The sequence below is a fragment of the Scomber scombrus genome, chromosome 20 (assembly GCF_963691925.1).
Source record: "Scomber scombrus chromosome 20, fScoSco1.1, whole genome shotgun sequence".
Classification (NCBI taxonomy): Eukaryota; Metazoa; Chordata; class Actinopteri; order Scombriformes; family Scombridae; genus Scomber; species Scomber scombrus.
In genome coordinates, this window is record NC_084989.1 from 15,543,259 (window position 1) to 15,562,016 (window position 18,758).

Sequence of the window (18,758 nt, forward strand, 5' to 3'; positions counted from 1 at the left end):
CAAAATGCCACCCCTAATCATGTAACCATGATTTTACAGAGGGAGAAAGGCACAGGGGACATTTCCAACATTTCCAAGCACCTGTGGAGTGGATTAATGATTTTGTAATTTCAGTGGTTAGGGTTGGAATGAAGGTAGGTTGGAAACTGAAAGAGAAGGACCCAAAGCCTTGCGGAGCAACAAGAACTAGAGAGAGACCTGTTGTACGGTGCTGGGGGCACTGGGGACAGTGGTGGTGGTGGTGGGGATGACTACAGGTCGAGGAAGGAGTTGAGGTTTAGCCTTCTTCTGCAATGAATTTTTGCTTGGTACCTTCGGGCCAGACCCTTTGGAGGTAGGAAGAGAGGAAGACCTCTTCAGCCCCACTCCTGATATTTTCCCATTCCCTCCTTTTGCCTCCTCTGTACAAACTGGTTCCTCAGAGGAGCAAGGTCCCATTTCACTTATAGTAGTCTCCAACTGCTTGATGGTCTGTTCTAGGCTGTCCAGTGTCTTGTAAGTATTCTTCCGGATCTCATCCGTCCTGCCGAGGGAATCTGGGTTCTGCTTCTTCGGTGGAGCTGAGCTTGTTGACTTAGATGTGTCTGCTAAGGATTTTGAACGCACAATCTCAAATCTCTTTGCTTCTTTGTGCTGTCTTATGGTGCCATCAGTTTCCTCCTCATCTTCGTAGACTACCACCTGTAAAGTCTTCTTGCCTGACTTGGTGCCTGTGCGGATGGCCTGGGTCAGCGCTGCTAGCTGTTTCTTAGGGAACTTAAACTTGAACTTCTTCTTACCATCCTGTTTGGCTTCTCCATTTGACTCCATGTGCATTCCACTGTCTGTCAGTTCAGAGATTGAAGAAGAAGATGAGGATGATAAGCTAGTGTGGTCTCCGGTGCCCTGTGAAGAACAGACCTTTTTGCCATCAACCACCTCGGTCTCTCCGGCTTTTACCTGCTTCCAACCACTCCTCTCCGTGTCAGACTCCTCACTTTCCTCATCGATGCGCTCTTCCGCTAGCATCCTCTCCAGCTCCTCCTCACACTCAAAGACGGTGGAAAGGCGCTTGTAAGCTGAACGGATGTCCATGGGCTCATCAAAAATGATGATGACAGGCTTCTTGTGGAAGCCATTGTCCGGTGGCACAGTGGGATCCAATGTTGTGTTAGCTCGGTTTGGGGCACCACCTACAGTAACAGTCTGCACACTTCCCCTCTTGGCATTGACCAGCTCCTGGTACTCACCACAAGACAGGGCCTGAACCTTGGTGTTAGTGATCATAAAGGCTATATTGTCAGGGGGGGGAGGTGCCTCTTCTCCAGGCAAGTCAGGACTGAGACTAGCCTCTTCATCACCCTCCTCACAGTTAGTTTTAGGTAGATCACTGTCCTCAATAGGAGCCTTTTTTGGTGGCGCAACAGAATTGTTAGGCCCCTCTTTTACAGTAGTGACTGTTGAGGTTGCCACAGGTATTACATGCTCCTGAGTGACTTGACTTTTCTTTTCAGTGTTAATTTTGTTGAGTATATTTCCCTTCTCCATTTCTGCACTGGTCTTCAAGGATTCCGAGCGTTTAACTGGCTTCTTAGGCAGTTTGAATCCCTTCAGTCCGACAGGCTTAGGTGATATAGGTGGAGGAGTTATAGGTGGAGGTGATTTGGGTGGCTGTGATAGTGGCTGCTGCTCCTGCTGCTCCTGCTGGCTTGGAGAATTGTCATTAACATTGACATTTGACACCTGTGATGGAGGCTGTGTGGGCTCTCGGTGTTCAAGGGTTTCTTCTGTTCCAGGCAGGGGTGGATGCTCTTTGGGGATCTTTCCAGTCACATAGTATATCACCTGAGAAATGGTAAAAAGTAGTTGTTTTAAAACTCTCAAGGTCTAGCATATACATCAACTATACATGATTATCATGGTGACAATAAAAAGTTATACACACCCCTTGGCTCTGTCGAACAGTAGTATTCCCGTTTTCATCTGTGTCTGGATCTTTATCCTCTCGACTGGGCTCTGAGCTCTGCTAGAACAGTGTGTGAGGGAATAATATTATTGTGCAACTGGTGTGCCAGGTTGCTGTGGATAAACTGAATTCACATACATGGTTGCAGTAGCGGTCATGGTACTGCAGTGAGCAAGTACCCTCCAGCAAAATATCTACAGTATGTACTGCTCAGACTGACTCCAGTTTCATAATGCATGACATTACTTTTATGTGCTGTTCTGATATTTAATGGTGGATATTAAAATGCATACAGGAACAATTAATAATTATAATATGTTTGAAAACTTAGACTGTAAGCCTTTCTTTTTTAGAACAGCAAGATCAGCTAAAATCTTACCTTATTCATGACTGCACCCTGGCCATTTTATAGCACCACTATTGTTGAATGGTATTGCAATTAAGTTTTGATTTTATGTTTCAATAAACTGTCTTTACCTCTGGTTTCTAGTGTTTTTTTTATTAACATTTTTTATTAACACATTTTGTTAACACTCTGCTAATCGCTTCTCACACTACTTTCACTTCAGCTAATCAATTTGGGCCATAATCTCTGCATGATTAGCTGCTGTGGAATATTTTATGTTACATAATTTACAGTGACTAGTATCCTAACACATACTTATAGTATCAGTTACACTGTGAAAACTTATACCTACTTACACCACACCAAAGCTAAAATATTTTGATAACTTGATAGCTTGGGAACTACTCAGATTTCTTGCATGTGAACATACTGTACCTGTCATCTTTGTCACACTGAACCATATCAAATACAACTTTTGTTTAATGGCTTAATGTGAGGAAATTAAAGGGTGGTGCTGGTTATACAGGTGTAAAGCTGGGAAAGCAAATTGAAGTAAAGTTGAGCACAGACGCAGAGAAACAGAAAAGTAATTCCTCAGAAATAAGTGAGGGAGAGAAGCATGCAAAGTGGTCAGACTGACCTCTAGTGAACCAAGTCTGCAAAAACAGGTTGTGTCTACACATTGAGTTTCAACTATGTTGTTTCTCTCAATTGTCAATTATTTAAGAAATATTTAGTGTGATGATTTTGTATGAAGACATGTCATCAAAGAAAGACACAAGACGATTTAATTGGCTGTAGAATACAGTGCTGAGGTCTTTATTTGTTTGGAGAAAAAGACAAGCGATAATTAAATCAGTGACAAAACACATCATTGTCTTGTCCAGACACACAAAAGACACAGCATCTTTTCAGAGCTTTCATTTTATGCAGACTTAATCCCGAAGAAATATTCAAGCTGCGATATCCAGCAGAATCAGAAGAGGGAAGAAAAACAAGGCGGCAAGTTAAGGAGTGTTTTGGAGGCAGCTGTTACAGGTTTCTCTCGAGCCAAAGCAAAGGGTGCAAAAGTTGTAGAAGTGTTAGACACAGCCATCGATTGTATCAGACAGTTGGCAGAGGCAGGCAGTTAGCTGGACAGCTGTACGGCGACATACATTTTACCTTTTTCTCTTTGAGGGGCAATAAAGCCCCTGGTCTTAGTTCTCTGATTTGCGGTTCAATTCGAGTGGTGGGCTCTACCAAATTTTTCACCCCTATATCCTTAACTTTGCACTTCTGGAAAACCTGAAGAGTGGAGAAAAGCGAGGGGGAAATGGGGACAAGGATTTTGAGGAGGGAAGGATAATATAAAATCCCACACGTGACAAAATCAGTTGTAAGTGCCCATCCTTTGCCACTTCTGAGGAAGTCAACCACCATGGGAAGAAATGATAAGCAACCCGCTCCCACAGTGCAGAAACCAGCAAAATCAAGTAGGCCTTAAACCTATAATATGTTTTTGTTCATATATCTCAGGGAATGTATGTGTGTGTGACTGCATCTAACCTGGAGCTCTGCCATGATCTTGTCGCCTTCATCCTCCTCTTCTCCAGTAACAGAAGCAGGGTCAGGAGGAGGGGTCACAGACTTTGGTTTGGTCTCTGGTGGAACCTTTGTGGGCTTGGGTTGAGGAGTAGGAGTTGGGCTCTCCTCTTCACCCTCCTGTAGTAATACTTTAATGTTTAGTAAAATTCCAAGGAGCCAGATTCAAGAAAGGCGTCACTAGTTAAAGGAATAGTTAGGGTTTGTCTTAGGGTATGTCTGTTTGGTTAGCGAGGAACTAAAACAAATGTTATAATTTAGAGATTTGGTTGGACCACATTTCAACAGACAACTTCTCAACAGACTGACCTGAGCCGATACAGACTCCTTTCTGCTGGTATAGACCACCTCGCCAGATCGTGTGGTTGTCATGCCTGAGCTCGAGCTGGGGTAGGTCTTTCTCGGAGGAGGTGGTGGTGGGGACTTGCTGGACTTGTCAGACCCCTGCTTGGTAAAAGTGTCAGTGGGCACAGGCTTGGTGGTAGTCTTCGAGGGTCTCTCCAGCACAGGTTTGGATGCTTTCTCCATCACAGGCTTTGGTAGTTTCTCAGGCCCCTTCTTGGCTGGTTTGTCTGAGTGAGACTCCATTTGGGGATCTTTTACATAGTAAACAGATTCATTCAGTTATGCAAGTTATGCTATTAAGATATCCCTTCAACATAATATTAGTTGTACAGGATAATGTTTGTGTCTTTAAGCTGCTTTTGTAGATTTGTACGTACCTGTTGGTGACTCAACAGGGCTATGGATGTCTTGTTCTCCAGTGGCAGCGAGGACCAGTCCGGGTCCTTCCACATCTAGACTGGGAATGCCCTTCATCATATTGGCCTCGGCCTCCTGGAGGATCTTATCAAACTCTTTTCCGTCATATTGACCCATCTTCTGCCTCCTCTCTTCCCACTCCTTCTCTGCTGCCTATTAGGAGAACAAGAATGGAGAAAGAGAGAGAGGGAGAGAGAAAGATTCAAACAGGGTCTCTAATTCTGAGGAAGCTGAGTGAGAAAATGTTATTCCTGGGAAAACTGTAATTAAATTAAATAAACTAGAGTAGTGGGCAAAACAATGCTGTTCATAGACTAGACTTTGAGTAATTGAGCTGATTGGTTTGGCATTTAACAGAGGCCAATGCAAGAGACTGAATATCACCACAGCTTCACTATGTTGGATCAAAATAAATCAAGACCAAATTATATCAGGAAGGAGACTAAGCATACCTCTATGGACATAGCTCTGTTTTTGCATTTGTCCTGACTGTTCTGCAGCTCCTCTATGATAAGGACCTGGTTGGCAGTGCCGTTGCTATTATTCACTGGGTTCCCATGTGTCTTCTTATGACGGGCAGGACTTGGTGGATTTGAGTCTGCCACCTTGGGAGATTCCCGGCCTTGGCTCTTGCTTGGGTTGGGACTGGGAACGTGAGTGGGACTGGGGGTGAGCGGAGGACTGGGCTGAGTGGTCAAGGCTGCAGACTGCTGGGACTGCTGCATTTGGACCGGGGAGCTCTGGACATGATGGATGACCACCGGTGAGGAAGGCATCACCTCTGATCTGATGGTGGAGCTCTGAGGTTCCAGTGGGTCTGCTGTGGAGCCAGGTTGGACTGATGCTGAGGGAGCTTCAGCAGGGGTCTCTGATGCTACTGTTGAAGGGCTGTTATCTACTGGGACATTAGCCACAGGATCAGGTCCTTTCTGAGGGCCCTCGGTAGCACATCTGCAGAGATAAGAGAACCAATATGTGATACAAGCCCTGCAGAAAACCCAGACCCAAAAATATTCAAATGATGATTACAAAATTACTTTATATAACAAAACTCAACATTGATGGAATTCCATTTTACAACCAAAATGAGTATTTATGCTCATTTTGATTTATTTTTCATTCAGACTGGAAATACATCAAACCCTATAATAAAGTTGACAAATCATGATGATTAATTCTGACATGAGGGATGAAAACACCCCCAAAACTTATGATGCAATATCTTTTGGTTTGGCAACAGGGCATGCAGTAAAAGACAAGAAAGTCATGGTGAGAGACTGACAGAAAGTCAAGAGTAAGTTTGGTATCTGTGACATATTAAAATGTGAATGAAGTGCTGCAGTGTCCACCAAATTAATTCACTTATCGCTTCAGTGAAGGCGATGAAAGTAAATCAAATTTGATGACGCACTCCTCTGTCCACACAAAATGACCTCTTTGATGAGATGAAGGCCAGCTTGCCAGCGTAATCAAACAGTACAATCTCCCACATCACAGAACACTGTGAGTAGCTCTGTAGAGCGCTTTTTGTTTTCATCTTCCATTCCCCGTCTCTCACTCTCCCTATTCCCCCTATGCTCCAGCACCTCCTCCCCGGATCCCTACTTTATCTCCTCTGACATTTTTTTCTTTCTTTTATCTTTCCTCTACCTTCTAAGACTGCTCAGTGTATCAGTCAGGCCCTTGACCCTTTTCAGCATGCTGTCCAGTTTATGGGGCTCCTCCTTCAAAAACTTGACGGCTTCCACTTCCACCCTGAGCACAGCCCTCATCCTGGTTTGCAGGGCTGGGAACTCTCCTGCAGAAACACACATTAAGATACATGCATGAATTTTTAAAACAGCTAATTGTTTTACTTTTTACTTACTTACTTGTTTTTGACCAATCAAGTTTTTATAAAGTTTCCAGAAGTTTTGTTTTAAAACTGCTGATAGTTTATATCTCATGCAAAATAATATGTAATCCTTTACAAGTATACAATTATTTCCTACATTGTTCGCAATTTAGACTATTATGACACTACAACTTTCAATTAAACTTTATTAATAACACTTTTAGGTTTAACAGCTCTTTACAGCTAATCCACGCTAAGGCTAATATTCACTAAGACATATTACTACATTTAAAATGATTTAGAAATACATTTATTGAACAATTAGATAATTAAATAACTTTTGAGAGGAAAATAGAGTTTCTTTTTTTATATACACAATTTAGTGTCTGAAAGTCCATTATGGGAGAAATAACCACCACATCTGCAGTAAACCACAATATTGGCTAGGGAACAACTAAACATTACTATTCATTGAGGTTTTAGCCCTATTGGCTGATATCCAATGTTAAACAAATATGAGTATGATGATATTCTTGTATGTCAATATTCCGTCTTGTATGTCAATAATCAAAGAAACCACAAAACATAACTAGAAACTGCTTATGTTCCCAAAAGTAAATATAATCGCTGTTACCCTTGAGTCCTGCCAGTGATTCTCCCACTTTCCTCAGAGTCACCGCTCCCTCTTCCACGTCCTTCAGGGTCACCACTCTGTGTGACGCTGCAGAGTCCTTCTGCAGAGCGCCTACATACTGCTCCAGCTCACTGCAGAAACCAAAAGAAAGGACAAGAATTTATGGTTGTAAGAAAATAATCAGTTTGTGACTTTAAAGAATTTTGGCAAAAGTACATATTTTCAAGGACAGAAATGAATGGAAACATGGCACAACAATACCTGTTCAGTTCTTCCCCCATCTTTTAAACAAATCAATATTTACGTAAAAAGTCCATGATCAAATATCTCATTGTAGTTGTGTTATTCCAATTAGGATGCATTTTCCTGTTATACTGACATTCATCTATTTAGGCTCAATTTGATTGAAAGAAATCAGAGACGGACAAAAAGAGTTTCACCACTATGAACATTTACTCTTTACAAACACCAGGGGGCAGGACTCAATCATTTATCATATAGCTCATAGAGTAAGACTGACTGGGGGAAGCTTTTTGAACATGATCTATAAGAAAGGGAGAACATTTGAATAGAATAAGTACAAAGATTAGTACTGATTTATAGACTTTCCCCTTAGCAGTGCACTTTCCTGTCCAAATCAGATTGCTTAGATTAGATTGAATTGGATCTCATTCCAAAACCACAAATGTTTACACATCGATCTAGGGATTATTTGTGAGACGGCACTTCCTCACATTAAAAACATACCAAGCTGCTTCACAGCCATCCCAGCGCTTGAAAAAACTGGCTTTTCCAAGGGGGAAATGTGCCGGAAGATAACATTGTGTGCAGTGTTGGATTGCATGAGAATGACTAAAATGGTGTTTCATTGTGGCCAGGTACCCTTGAGAAACCCTCTTTTGTAGAGGTCCCTTGAAGGGAGTGGAGAAAGGCAATAAGGAGGCAGTGTGTTAAATGCCCTGTTACACCATGGCCTGTTGGTAATAGGAATGATGATGGGAAATTCTAGCTGATGAGAAAGAAAACAGATTTTCCTTTTTTATGAAGTCTCCCACAGACAAAAAAACAGACACACTAAATCTCCATAATGTGTATCTGTGTGTCTCAGAATATAACAGGCAGCTTTTAAAGATAGCCTAATGACGATACGATAGTAGAGACAGCATTGTGTGCTTTTATATTCTCCAAGAGCAACACTGTAGATTACTGTATATTAAATTAAACTTACAGTATGGGATCCTAAACATGTGACTTAAGATGAGAACAGTTTGAAATACTGTTGATGCAACTCAGAAAAATGACTTCAAAGTTTGTGAAGTTTGTGAAAGCCTACAGGCTCTATATTTTAGCTCAGAGGAACCTTTGTCATCATCATCAATAATGTCCACTGACAATAACAAACCATCCTATTTAAAACTCCTGAGAATAATTTGTTTCCTTGCCAGCATTCCCATTCAGGTATTACGATCAAACTAACAAACCACATTGTACCATTTTCAAAACATGTTGTTGCCACAGTTATAAAAGGGCTCATTGAGGTCATGATAGATTTGGTTCTCTGCCTGAGAGGTCAGTGGTTTTCACACCATGGTCACACACTGGTCTTAATGCCAAGGAGACCTTATTACCAAGCCTTATTTAAGTGCCAGCAGTCTTGTTTTGCTGACTCACAACTGGCTGGATACCAAGGGTGAAAGAGAACTTAATCCACTGATTTCTGCATGTTCATTTGTGAGACTCCATGAGCTGCTATCATTGTGTTTATTGGAGCATATGTTCACCACTGTCTAGCAAGACAATGTTGTTTGACCTTGTCTGTAAACATCCAAATAAAAAGGATTCAATTACTTGTCCCTGTTGGCAAGAGGAGGCAAGTAAATTAAAATAAGAGCAGGGTAGTGAATAATTACTCCATAGTTGGGTCCATTGTTCTTGGCTGTCTCTGAGACGCAGGCATAGTTTGCCTGTATAAACCTGTGGGCTGTAATTTGGAGGGCGTTGGCTTGTCAAAGACTTTCACAGTGAATAGCTCAGGTGAGCTGATAAAAATGAAGTCGTTCGGGGATTTCTTATGAGTAGAATCATCTTGACAAGAGCCATACGGGTGTGCACTAAACAGCCTTAATATTTGTACAATATATCTCATGAGAGCAGTAATAACCCAAGTAAACTACTAACAATAAACAGACTGTCATGAATGCAAACAGCTCAAACTATCCATTTAGACTATATACAAAACAGGAGCTGGTATGGAAGTAAATCAGTGCATCTTGAGCAGTCTTACCCAAGTTGTGTGAGGACACGCTCCTCCAGACCCAAGTACTTGTGCCTGTCCTCTTCCACCAAAGCCCTCTGCTTCTGGACAGGGTCCTCCAGACGACGCATTGCCTCTGCAAGTTTAACACTGATTTCCTGTTCTGCCCGCTTCAGCTGAACTCGCAATGCCTCCTGGTTCTGGAGCTGAACGGATGCACACAGTGGAATTAAATATTAGAGGAGCAGGAAAAGTATGTGTGTATGTATTGTGCTTACATATCAGACAGTAGGCATCTGAATGGACACAACCACACTCTAAATGAATTAAAAAGAGACAGGGGTCTTACCTGAAGCTGTCTCATCTGATGCAGTTGCATCCTGAGGTCAGAAACATTCTTCCTGAACTGTAGGAGGTTGACTTTGAGAGGAACTGAGCTCTTGTCTGATGGGGCTACAGTATTCTTTGCAGCCAAGACTGGTGAACCACCTGGACCAAGAAAAAAAATCAAGTTTAGGTTAATTTCCTGAAGAATGTGACCCAAATAATACATTTATATGCACATTCTGAAATCTTCTGGACACACCCTTGCCCTTATACTACAATAGAAAATACACCTAAAATGAATGCAGAAGCACATTAAAGCAAAATGATACTTCTCCCCTCTGAGGAGCGTAGCAAGAGTTGAGACTCTGCCATCCTGTCTGACTCTAAAAATTATTGGTTAGACTGCACATGTCGGGAAACACATATTCCCTGGCAACACAGTGGTCTGACTTAATGTTTCTTATGTTTAATAATGATTGCCTGAACTCTCTGTGGCGTCTTTTTCCTGCACAAGAAGCACATTCATATTGCCTGCACCTCTGAAATCTCTGTCAGCTGATTTCGGCATTTCAGTCACCGCTAGAGAGGGAGAAGAGGTTGAAACCATGGAAACAGGGCAAGTTAATATTTGTGGTTTGGGCCAGAGCCTCTAAATAGCCAACGAAAATAATAATCTAATTCAATCCACTCTCAGAAACTGCAGCGCGAGTTTGATGACCTTTAGTTATTTTCAGTGTGCATCTACATGCATCTACACATAGATTGTCATCATCTGACGGACTTAATTTAATTTTAGTCATTAAATGGACTCAAATTTGGACTGAAGACATTAATATTTAAGTAGAAGAACATGTTCTAACTTACTTCCAGTGGTATTTAGGCATGCGAATCATTTGGGTTTTGGTTGTCCAGATTTTGAGATATGTCTATAGAGTTTTTTTCCTTTACAACGGAGGATAATTTATAGCAGTAACAAATTGTACTTAAAAGAAATAACAGCAGTATCTCTTTCTAGAAAATCTTTTACTCTAGATAATCTACAGAACAAGCTGTGAACAGTTTTCTTAGGGACTATTGTTTTTGTAGAATGTAGTTCCAAGGTCTGCAATATTGATGAATATTAAGAGAGTTTTTTTTTTCAATTACATTTTTAATGCTATAGGTACTACAAATAAAATGTTATTTACCTCCAGTGTATGGGGTGGAGGAAGAAATCTCAGAGACAGATGTCTCAAAACGTGGGCAAACAAAAGAACAACTACTCTATATGCATGGCTAGATACCAATAAAGGCAAGTGAGAAAATATGGTTCCCACCCAATGCTAACCTTCTTCAATGGACCTCACATTAAAGAAAGTCCCTGCCTATGAGTCACACAATAGGTCAGGGAATGTTCAGTGTGCACTCTAAGCTCTCTTGACGCACAGACCCATGCTCTGTTGGGGCAGTGAGAGAACAAACTTTTGTCTCCATAATCCCAAAACTCTTTTCACTCCTGCCCCTTTTACAAGCTACCTGACAGGTGCCTAGACCTGAAGTACAGGTTACAATGTACACTGTTGGTTGTGTTTCGGGCCTTGGGGAGACAATGTCCATCAAAAGAAGTTCAGGCTGTGAACAATGACAATGAAAAAGTGTTTGAGGAATTGCAAAAATAAATGTCACTGCATTCTCCTGTCTGACATAAAGGCAGTCTGGTGAGATCAAAGACCATACTGAAACTGCTCTGAAGATTTGAGGATTCACTCAAGCACAACATGACACGTAAATCCCTCTTAAAGCTACATATGAAATGTCTCATGAGACGGACGATTAGCTCTCAGGACACATAAACAGTGTTGAGTTTTCTTTCTGTCACTGGTAAGGTTGCAGATCTATTTTATCAAACCCAAATCTGCCCACAGACCGCTGCAGAGCCGATTAAAGTGCTGAATCATCATAGCAGGCTTGAGCAGTAATAGCGTCTTGTTTTCCGGTAAGTAGTGCTTTGAGGGGCTTGTGTTAGCTCCACTGGCTCTCGTCTCTTAATTCCTATTAAACTGATGTATGAGGGAAAGGACTGTAAGGAAATATGAACCGATGACAAGAAAAGAAACCTCACTTTGTTTTCCCTCCCTCCAGCACTGCTCATTGCAGACTGTTGACTGACACTGATGTGTGGGCTTGTCTGCACAAGACATTATGGCGCTAAAACTCTTGTTTAGAAGAAAAAAAGTCATGGAATCGCACAGGCCAGTGATACTAACCTGAGCTATGTGCACTGTGGGCTGGAGATGATGTCTTCGGTGGTCTCTCACTGCAGCCAGAGAGAAATTGATCAGACCAGGATTTTCATGATGGAAAAACAGTGTTTCGGAGCTCTTGGATTATAAATTAGTATTAGTAAGGACACACATATTACAATAAAGTATGATGGGAAACACTGACACCAAAGAGGTTAAATGATGTTAATGACGTTAACAAGCTTCATTAGTGTTTAACATACCATAGAAACATACATACAAACTCATTGCAGTCAGAGAGCCTTTATACTAACTGTCAAGCAAACATTAACACAAAGTCTCCACAGGGAAGATCAAAATGCAAAGAGTTGAAATGCAGCCAGATAAACCATACACAGTGGCCATTTATCTAGGGAGCAAATGACTTTAATATCAGATTCAGAGTCAAACCTATTTCCTCTTCACCCAATGCTATTTAAACTGAATGTTTGATATGGCCATTATAGAAGGGATACTTTATCTTTCCCACTCTGGCTGGATAGCCAGGCTTTTCATTCAAACTCCATTTCCCCTGATGCCTCACTCTGTCCTATACTATGATTGCTTACCTTGGAGGCTCCTTGGTGCCACTAGTGTTTGGCCCCTTTAAAAGTGCATGCTGAACAAGACCAGTCAAGCTGGCAATCTGTTGCTCCATAGCCTTCATTCGCTCTCTGCAGAAACATCAGAAAATTCTACTTTCAACACTGAGGCCTATTGGATATTACAGCTGCCAATAGAGTAAATATTAGCTCAGAATGAGCGTGGGAGAGTTGTAACAGAATAATTAAATGTTTTGAATTACCTGACCATAATTCTTATTTGGTGGGTGGATTACATGTCCTGAGTAAATAATGACTGGTTAAATAAAATTTCTGTATTACAACAGTGCAAGAGCAGTCACTCTCTTCACAAAAAGAAAAAGTTTGAGGCCAAATCACATAAACAAGATGAACGTGTCAAGACTAAAAAATAATCTCTATGGTTGACACTGAGAGTGCTCAAGTCATATCATTTCTAAAGAGTGTGTCACTCATAGCCATAGGAGAGTGAAAGGACTCTAATTCAGAAATTACACTGCTTTAACAAAGCCAAACACCAAAGGGGTGAATAGTGAACCTAACTCTGTGATTGCCTGGGAAGCCTAGAGGTTGGAAAAGAGGACAACTTTGTTTTCAGATGTCATCATGTATCTTGAGGAAGGACATGGGGCCAGCTGAGGACAGAGAGGGGACTGTGGTTTCAGCCCTGCTACAGACAATATACAGACATTTAGTCTGTGCGAACACAACAATGCCTAACCTCAGTGTCATACAGGATATTTAACATGAATACATTCGGACAGCTAGGGAACTGTGAGTGTTAGGACTATGTTTGTTTTGAAAGTTAAGTACAGTACTTTCCCATTCGAATTCCTCCACTCTTTTCCCAGATTCCCAGTGCTTTCATAATGGGGGCGGTTGGGCTGCACAGGTGGTCCAGCCTGTTCTGTTTGACTGACTGGGCCATTTCAAATACTTCTTCAACCTGATCAATATTTTCTTTGGTTCTCCTAGGTACGCACATACCCCCTGTAACCTCTGTTTTGTCCAGACCATGTTTAGTTGGCTAAGTGGCAAGCATCCCTCTTGCTCTCTTTTTATGTTTATATGCTCTCAGTCAGAGTAGACAAAGCTAACCCAGGTACCAAAATGTCTGCTGAATTATCCAAACTGAATAGACTCTGCAGAGGGATTGTTGTTAGAACAATAGTCACAGAGTAAAATATACAGTGGGCTAATGGGGTTTTAAGATACAACCCCGTTTCAACAGTGGCAGCTTTGTCTGGGTCTACACACTTCATAATAATCAACTGTCAGCTCCAGAATTTGAAGAGAGACTGTGAAAACAACCGTCAGATATACCAGAAATGGTTATATACACAAACGAAAGTGATGCATAATCATGTGCGTTAGTGTACTGTACTTAATCTGCAGATCTTAGTGCTCAAGACAGTGAGAGGCCATGTTGGTTAGGGTGAAACTGGGATGCAGAGTTAGTTCATGCTCCCATGCAGTGTCTTAATTCTAATTATAACAATCCCATCAGCCCATTTTATAGCATGTCTGATCCCCTCAGGCTTACCGTGTCTGATGGTCACTGGCAGGTGGGATAGGCCCCTGAAGGTGACCCTGGATATCTGAAACCACAGGTGATACCATGTTGTTTCGGGGCTTGGTCCCTGTTACTTCCTCCTTCCTGAAGGACTGGCGGACAGGTGAGTTTCTCTCCATGGGAACACCGTGAGGTGGAACACCATGCGGTGGAATACTATGAGGAGGCCCACCATGAGGAGGCCCACCATGAGGAGATCCACCATGAGGAGGCCCACCATGGGGAGGCCCACCATGGGGCGGCCCACTATGGGGCGGCCCACCATGGGGAGGCCCGCCATGGATATCAATCATCCGTACCTCAGCCATCCGGTGAGGAGATGGTGGAGGTGTCTTGGAGCCCAAAGTAGGCAACTGGCTGTTTCTGGACTTCTGTCTGTACAGGGAAGGGTGATCAATGGAGTCTGTGGGGCTGGGTCCGCTGTAAGAGCTCGTGGAGCGGATAGAGGCACGGTGAAATCCCCCCATGCCATGCTCTGGACCATCAAGCCCAGGGTTTGGGTGTGGTCCATGGGCAGTTGCCATGCTTATTCTTCCCTCTTGGAGAAGGTATGGGTCTGCATACAACCCCTCATTTCCTCTGGCTAGACTGTGGCTTTTCCCACCCATGTCCTCATCTGGCTTGACGTCCCGTCTCTCCAGGATGGCGCTGGGACAGGGTGAGATGGAGCGGGCAGGAGGGTTGGCGTTAGACAGTCGGTCCCTTGGAATGGTGGCACTGCCAGGTATAGAGCCCTGCCGTGGGCCGAATGGGATTCTGGAGGGTGATGGGGGCATGGAGTGGGGAGAGGGGGGCAGTGTTCCTTGCATGGGATGGTGTGCTGGGGGACCCATGGGGGGCTGTCTCAGAGGGTGCTGACCATCACGGCCAGCATGCACCATGTCACTGTGCATCTGAAAAAGCACAAAAGCAAGCAAACATATTAGGGATGTCCCGATCCAGCTTTTTGCACTTCCGATCCGATACCGATATTATAGCTTTTAGCATAGGCCGATACCGATACCGGCCGATCCAAGCATGTATTAAAGATTAAAGATATTTACTTATTTTGTTGTTATACTCATGTTGAAAAGGATTTTACTCTTAAGAACAACTAGCCAACTTAATTAGGTTAGTTTGAATAATCCACAATGGTTGGTAATGATAAGCTGACCTGTTTATTCTTAACAGGGTTAAATAAACACAAAATAGACAAAATAATAAATAGTCAATTAACCACACAAACTGAATTGGCATCAATGCTCTGCTCTTGAACAACAAGAGTGTAAACCAAGGCTTAAAAAGCCATCAGTGCAAACAATATTGTAAACTGTATTAAAAAAGCAAAACACACAAAAAAGCTGAGTAGAAAATAAATAGTGGGATGCTGGACAGGTCGTTAGGTGTGCTGAAAAACGCGGACCGGATTAAGGGGGAAAAGCTGAAAAAAACTGGAATGGATTACCTACATCGGTGCGCTGGAAAACACGGACCGGTGTTTTGAAAACAAACTGGATCGGGAGCCCGGATCGGGATTTTCCCGTGCAGGCCGATCCGATATTGATATGCATTTTTTTGCTAATATCGGCGGCCGATCCGATCCAAATATCGGATCGGGACATCCCTAAAACATATTATTATAAACTATTATTTTGACTAGATATTAGTTCAAATAACGCAAAAAAGCACCCCCAGAGCCCCTCCCCTTCTATTTAAGCTCAAGAGTAGTCAGTAATCCAGACTGCAGCTGCAGTTTATTTTGTATATATCTTGTGTTTTTGAGATGAAGTTGCCCTTGAAACACAAGCATCCATCTAACTTAGCTTACATTGTTGCTTTTCAAAGAAAATACATCATCAGCAATTTTTCCAGAAGCAAAAAAATAGATACTTGCAAGGCCACTGTGCACTGGTACACAGCATTTCATTCAAATTCCTCCATATTATAGCCACAGGCGTCTATAAAACGATATTACAATACAAGAACATGAGGCTCTTTCACTGGATGAAAAGTCTAGTTTTTATGAAATCTCTGTGAGCTCAATTGCTCTCTTGGAGATAAACTAAAAAGATTATTCATGTGCACATCCAGGGCCAGAGGGTAGTTGGTTAATTTGCAACAAGGTCTGTCAAGCAATAATATATTTAAACCATCAGAAAATCTGGGCCGTGGTTGTTTAGTCTGACCAACCATAAAGGAACCTTGAAGTCTAACATAAGATAAACCTAAACGCATTCAATCACAGTGGCTTTCCAGGTTAAGGGATACATATGAGTGCTTGGGCTATAGGAGATAAAACTACAAACCATGAGGTGAAAGTCTTACAGGTACACATTAGCAGTAATATGAAGTCTTGTTTATGTGGTGAGTCACCTGCTGTGTGAAACAGGTTTCACAACAAATGTGAACAAATATAGTATCGTATTTCTCCATACTTGTTTTGATCTTTACTTCCTCTGCTTTCATATTGAGAGCTTACTTAAAGCAAGACTGTGGCACTTTTTAAAGGACCAGTATGTAATATATTTACTGTACTCACTAATAAAATGACCATGATATCTTATCAGAGATTAAGTAAACATGGTAAATTGAAATACTGGCTTGTCTGACAATAATACTACAGCTAGTATGTTCTCCATTGAAATTTCCATTCCGGTGTATTGGTCTGTCTGACTCCACCCACTGACCATGCTGGCATGTAGTTTCAACACATTACATGCCACCACCACAGAATGTGATGTTAAGAGGTCGTGGTTATTTCATGTATTTCTGTGAGGTCAGGTTGACGCCCACTTCAACACCCCATTGGTACGCAAACACAGTGTGCTGCAGACATGGAGGTAAACAAACACACATGATAAACTGTGATAGATTCAACCAGACCTAAAAACCTGCATGAGCTTTGAGTCTGGGGAGAAGGGGACGGGGGAGGGGACCCCTGTTAAACGCTTGCTGTCAGTATTATATATTTCTAACACTGAATTCATAAGCAGTAAAACAAACCTTTAATCAATTGAATGCACTCAGAGGTTTTGCTATTTCAACCTGACTAATGACCTGGAGCTTATGTTGGCTAATGGTAGCCAATGTTAGATAATGTTAGCTTAGTTAACGTTAACTTCAGATAAAGCAGATACTGTATTGCTGTGTAACTGACATTAGATTCAGTTTGCTAACCTTGACCTCTAGCTGTGCTATTGTTATGCTCTATTGTGTTACTGTTATTCTACCATTATCACTTAAGCCCAAAGTGGCCATTGTTCAGAAAAAGTTACATTGTCTCATAATTACCAATACATTATAAACATAGACTAGTATGAGTACAAACTTGGGGAGCCATACCAAACCTACAAGCAAGACTACAATATAGTGACTTTATTCATTCCAAACTTGAGTTGGTTTTTCATAGACAGGGTTTCTACATGGTTCAACAAAGACCTTTTAAGGACCACATATGTAAACAGTAATATATTTAGTGGATATGTGAAGTGCAACATATGATAACACTATTCTGAGGAGTGTCACATGCAGGGCAGAATGCAATCCACCTTCCGTCTTGCCTAATTCTCTATTGCTGCCAAACAAACAAGCTATTGTTCCTTGTAAGTATGAGTCATGGGTTACACCTACATAGAAAGACAAGTCAAAACCTTATGCAGGGTTAACTTCTCATAAGACGCTTCAGGTAAAGTTTTTTCTTATCTTTTTCTCATTTCTCCTCACTTTTCCTCAGTGACGATATATATTTATGCAGTGAAGAGCACAGTAAAGTGGGTGTGACATTTACAGTACTGCTGTGTGCGTGTCTGTGTGTTTGAGTAGGAAAACAACAACTGCTCAAAGCGTACAGTAACAAAGGGCTCAGGCTTGGCTGTGATAACAAAAGAAAAAAGCCAGAAACTTGCTGGCAGAGAAAGCACACAGCCCATAAATGTGGCAGCAACAAGTCTGACCAAGCAGTAAAACACATAATAGAAAATCTGAGAAGCACGGAGCCACTGCAAACCATCATCGAATCCTAATGACTTTCACTATCCAAGATGCCTACACATATAACAAGAAAAGTTGCCCTCTTGTGCAGGAATTTATTTGGAGCAGTAAATAACATCTCTGACTGCAGTATAAGAACAGTTTGCACCAAAAAAAGCATCACTTGTCAATCCCAAACAGATGTTACACCTTTGGATGACCATTCATTCTTTAAATATCCTTAAAAATACACAGACTTTATAAAGACAGGCTGTATTTTTCTGTGCAACATGCATAAATCACTGCTTTGAGACCAAACAGAGGAGTAAAAGCTTGAAAAATAAACACATGAGCAACTGTGTCAGACAAATGAGAGGCCATGTTAGGAACATTTGGTTTGAGTTTAATCCATGGACTTTTTTAAAGACCTCGCTCTCTGTTTCCAACGTGCTCTTAAGCTTCCAATAATGAGGGCAGCATGTCTGGTAAGAGTGCACAGAGTTGCCATGTCAAAAATGGAGAGGTTTCCTAAACTGATTCACAAACTGCAAAGCTTCAGAGGCAGCCAAGCTAAACAGATAAAGAGGAGCTGCACTGCACTGTTCATGCAGAAGTGTGTCACCACTTTCAGCTGCATGTCTGGATGTAATATACTGCTAAACACATGATGGTGATGTTGACGAAAAAGTGACGAGAATGTGCTGCCAAT

General features: G+C 41.8%; 1 protein-coding gene across 1 annotated transcript in view; it reads right to left on the minus strand.

The window, feature by feature from the left end:
* si:ch211-285f17.1 (sickle tail protein homolog) overlaps positions 1 to 18,758 on the minus strand; it is a 110,565-nt gene that overhangs the window by 3,165 nt on the left and 88,642 nt on the right. Inside the window, exons 6-19 of the mRNA XM_062441518.1 lie at positions 14,072 to 14,994; positions 12,517 to 12,621; positions 11,933 to 11,982; positions 9,709 to 9,848; positions 9,390 to 9,565; positions 7,106 to 7,236; positions 6,288 to 6,435; positions 5,090 to 5,588; positions 4,598 to 4,790; positions 4,185 to 4,471; positions 3,840 to 3,995; positions 3,456 to 3,578; positions 1,925 to 2,005; positions 199 to 1,824 (exon numbers count right to left, since the gene is read on the minus strand). Of these exons, the coding sequence (XP_062297502.1) occupies positions 199 to 1,824; positions 1,925 to 2,005; positions 3,456 to 3,578; positions 3,840 to 3,995; positions 4,185 to 4,471; positions 4,598 to 4,790; positions 5,090 to 5,588; positions 6,288 to 6,435; positions 7,106 to 7,236; positions 9,390 to 9,565; positions 9,709 to 9,848; positions 11,933 to 11,982; positions 12,517 to 12,621; positions 14,072 to 14,994 (4,638 nt within the window). The remainder of the gene's footprint in view (positions 1 to 198; positions 1,825 to 1,924; positions 2,006 to 3,455; positions 3,579 to 3,839; positions 3,996 to 4,184; positions 4,472 to 4,597; positions 4,791 to 5,089; positions 5,589 to 6,287; positions 6,436 to 7,105; positions 7,237 to 9,389; positions 9,566 to 9,708; positions 9,849 to 11,932; positions 11,983 to 12,516; positions 12,622 to 14,071; positions 14,995 to 18,758) is intronic.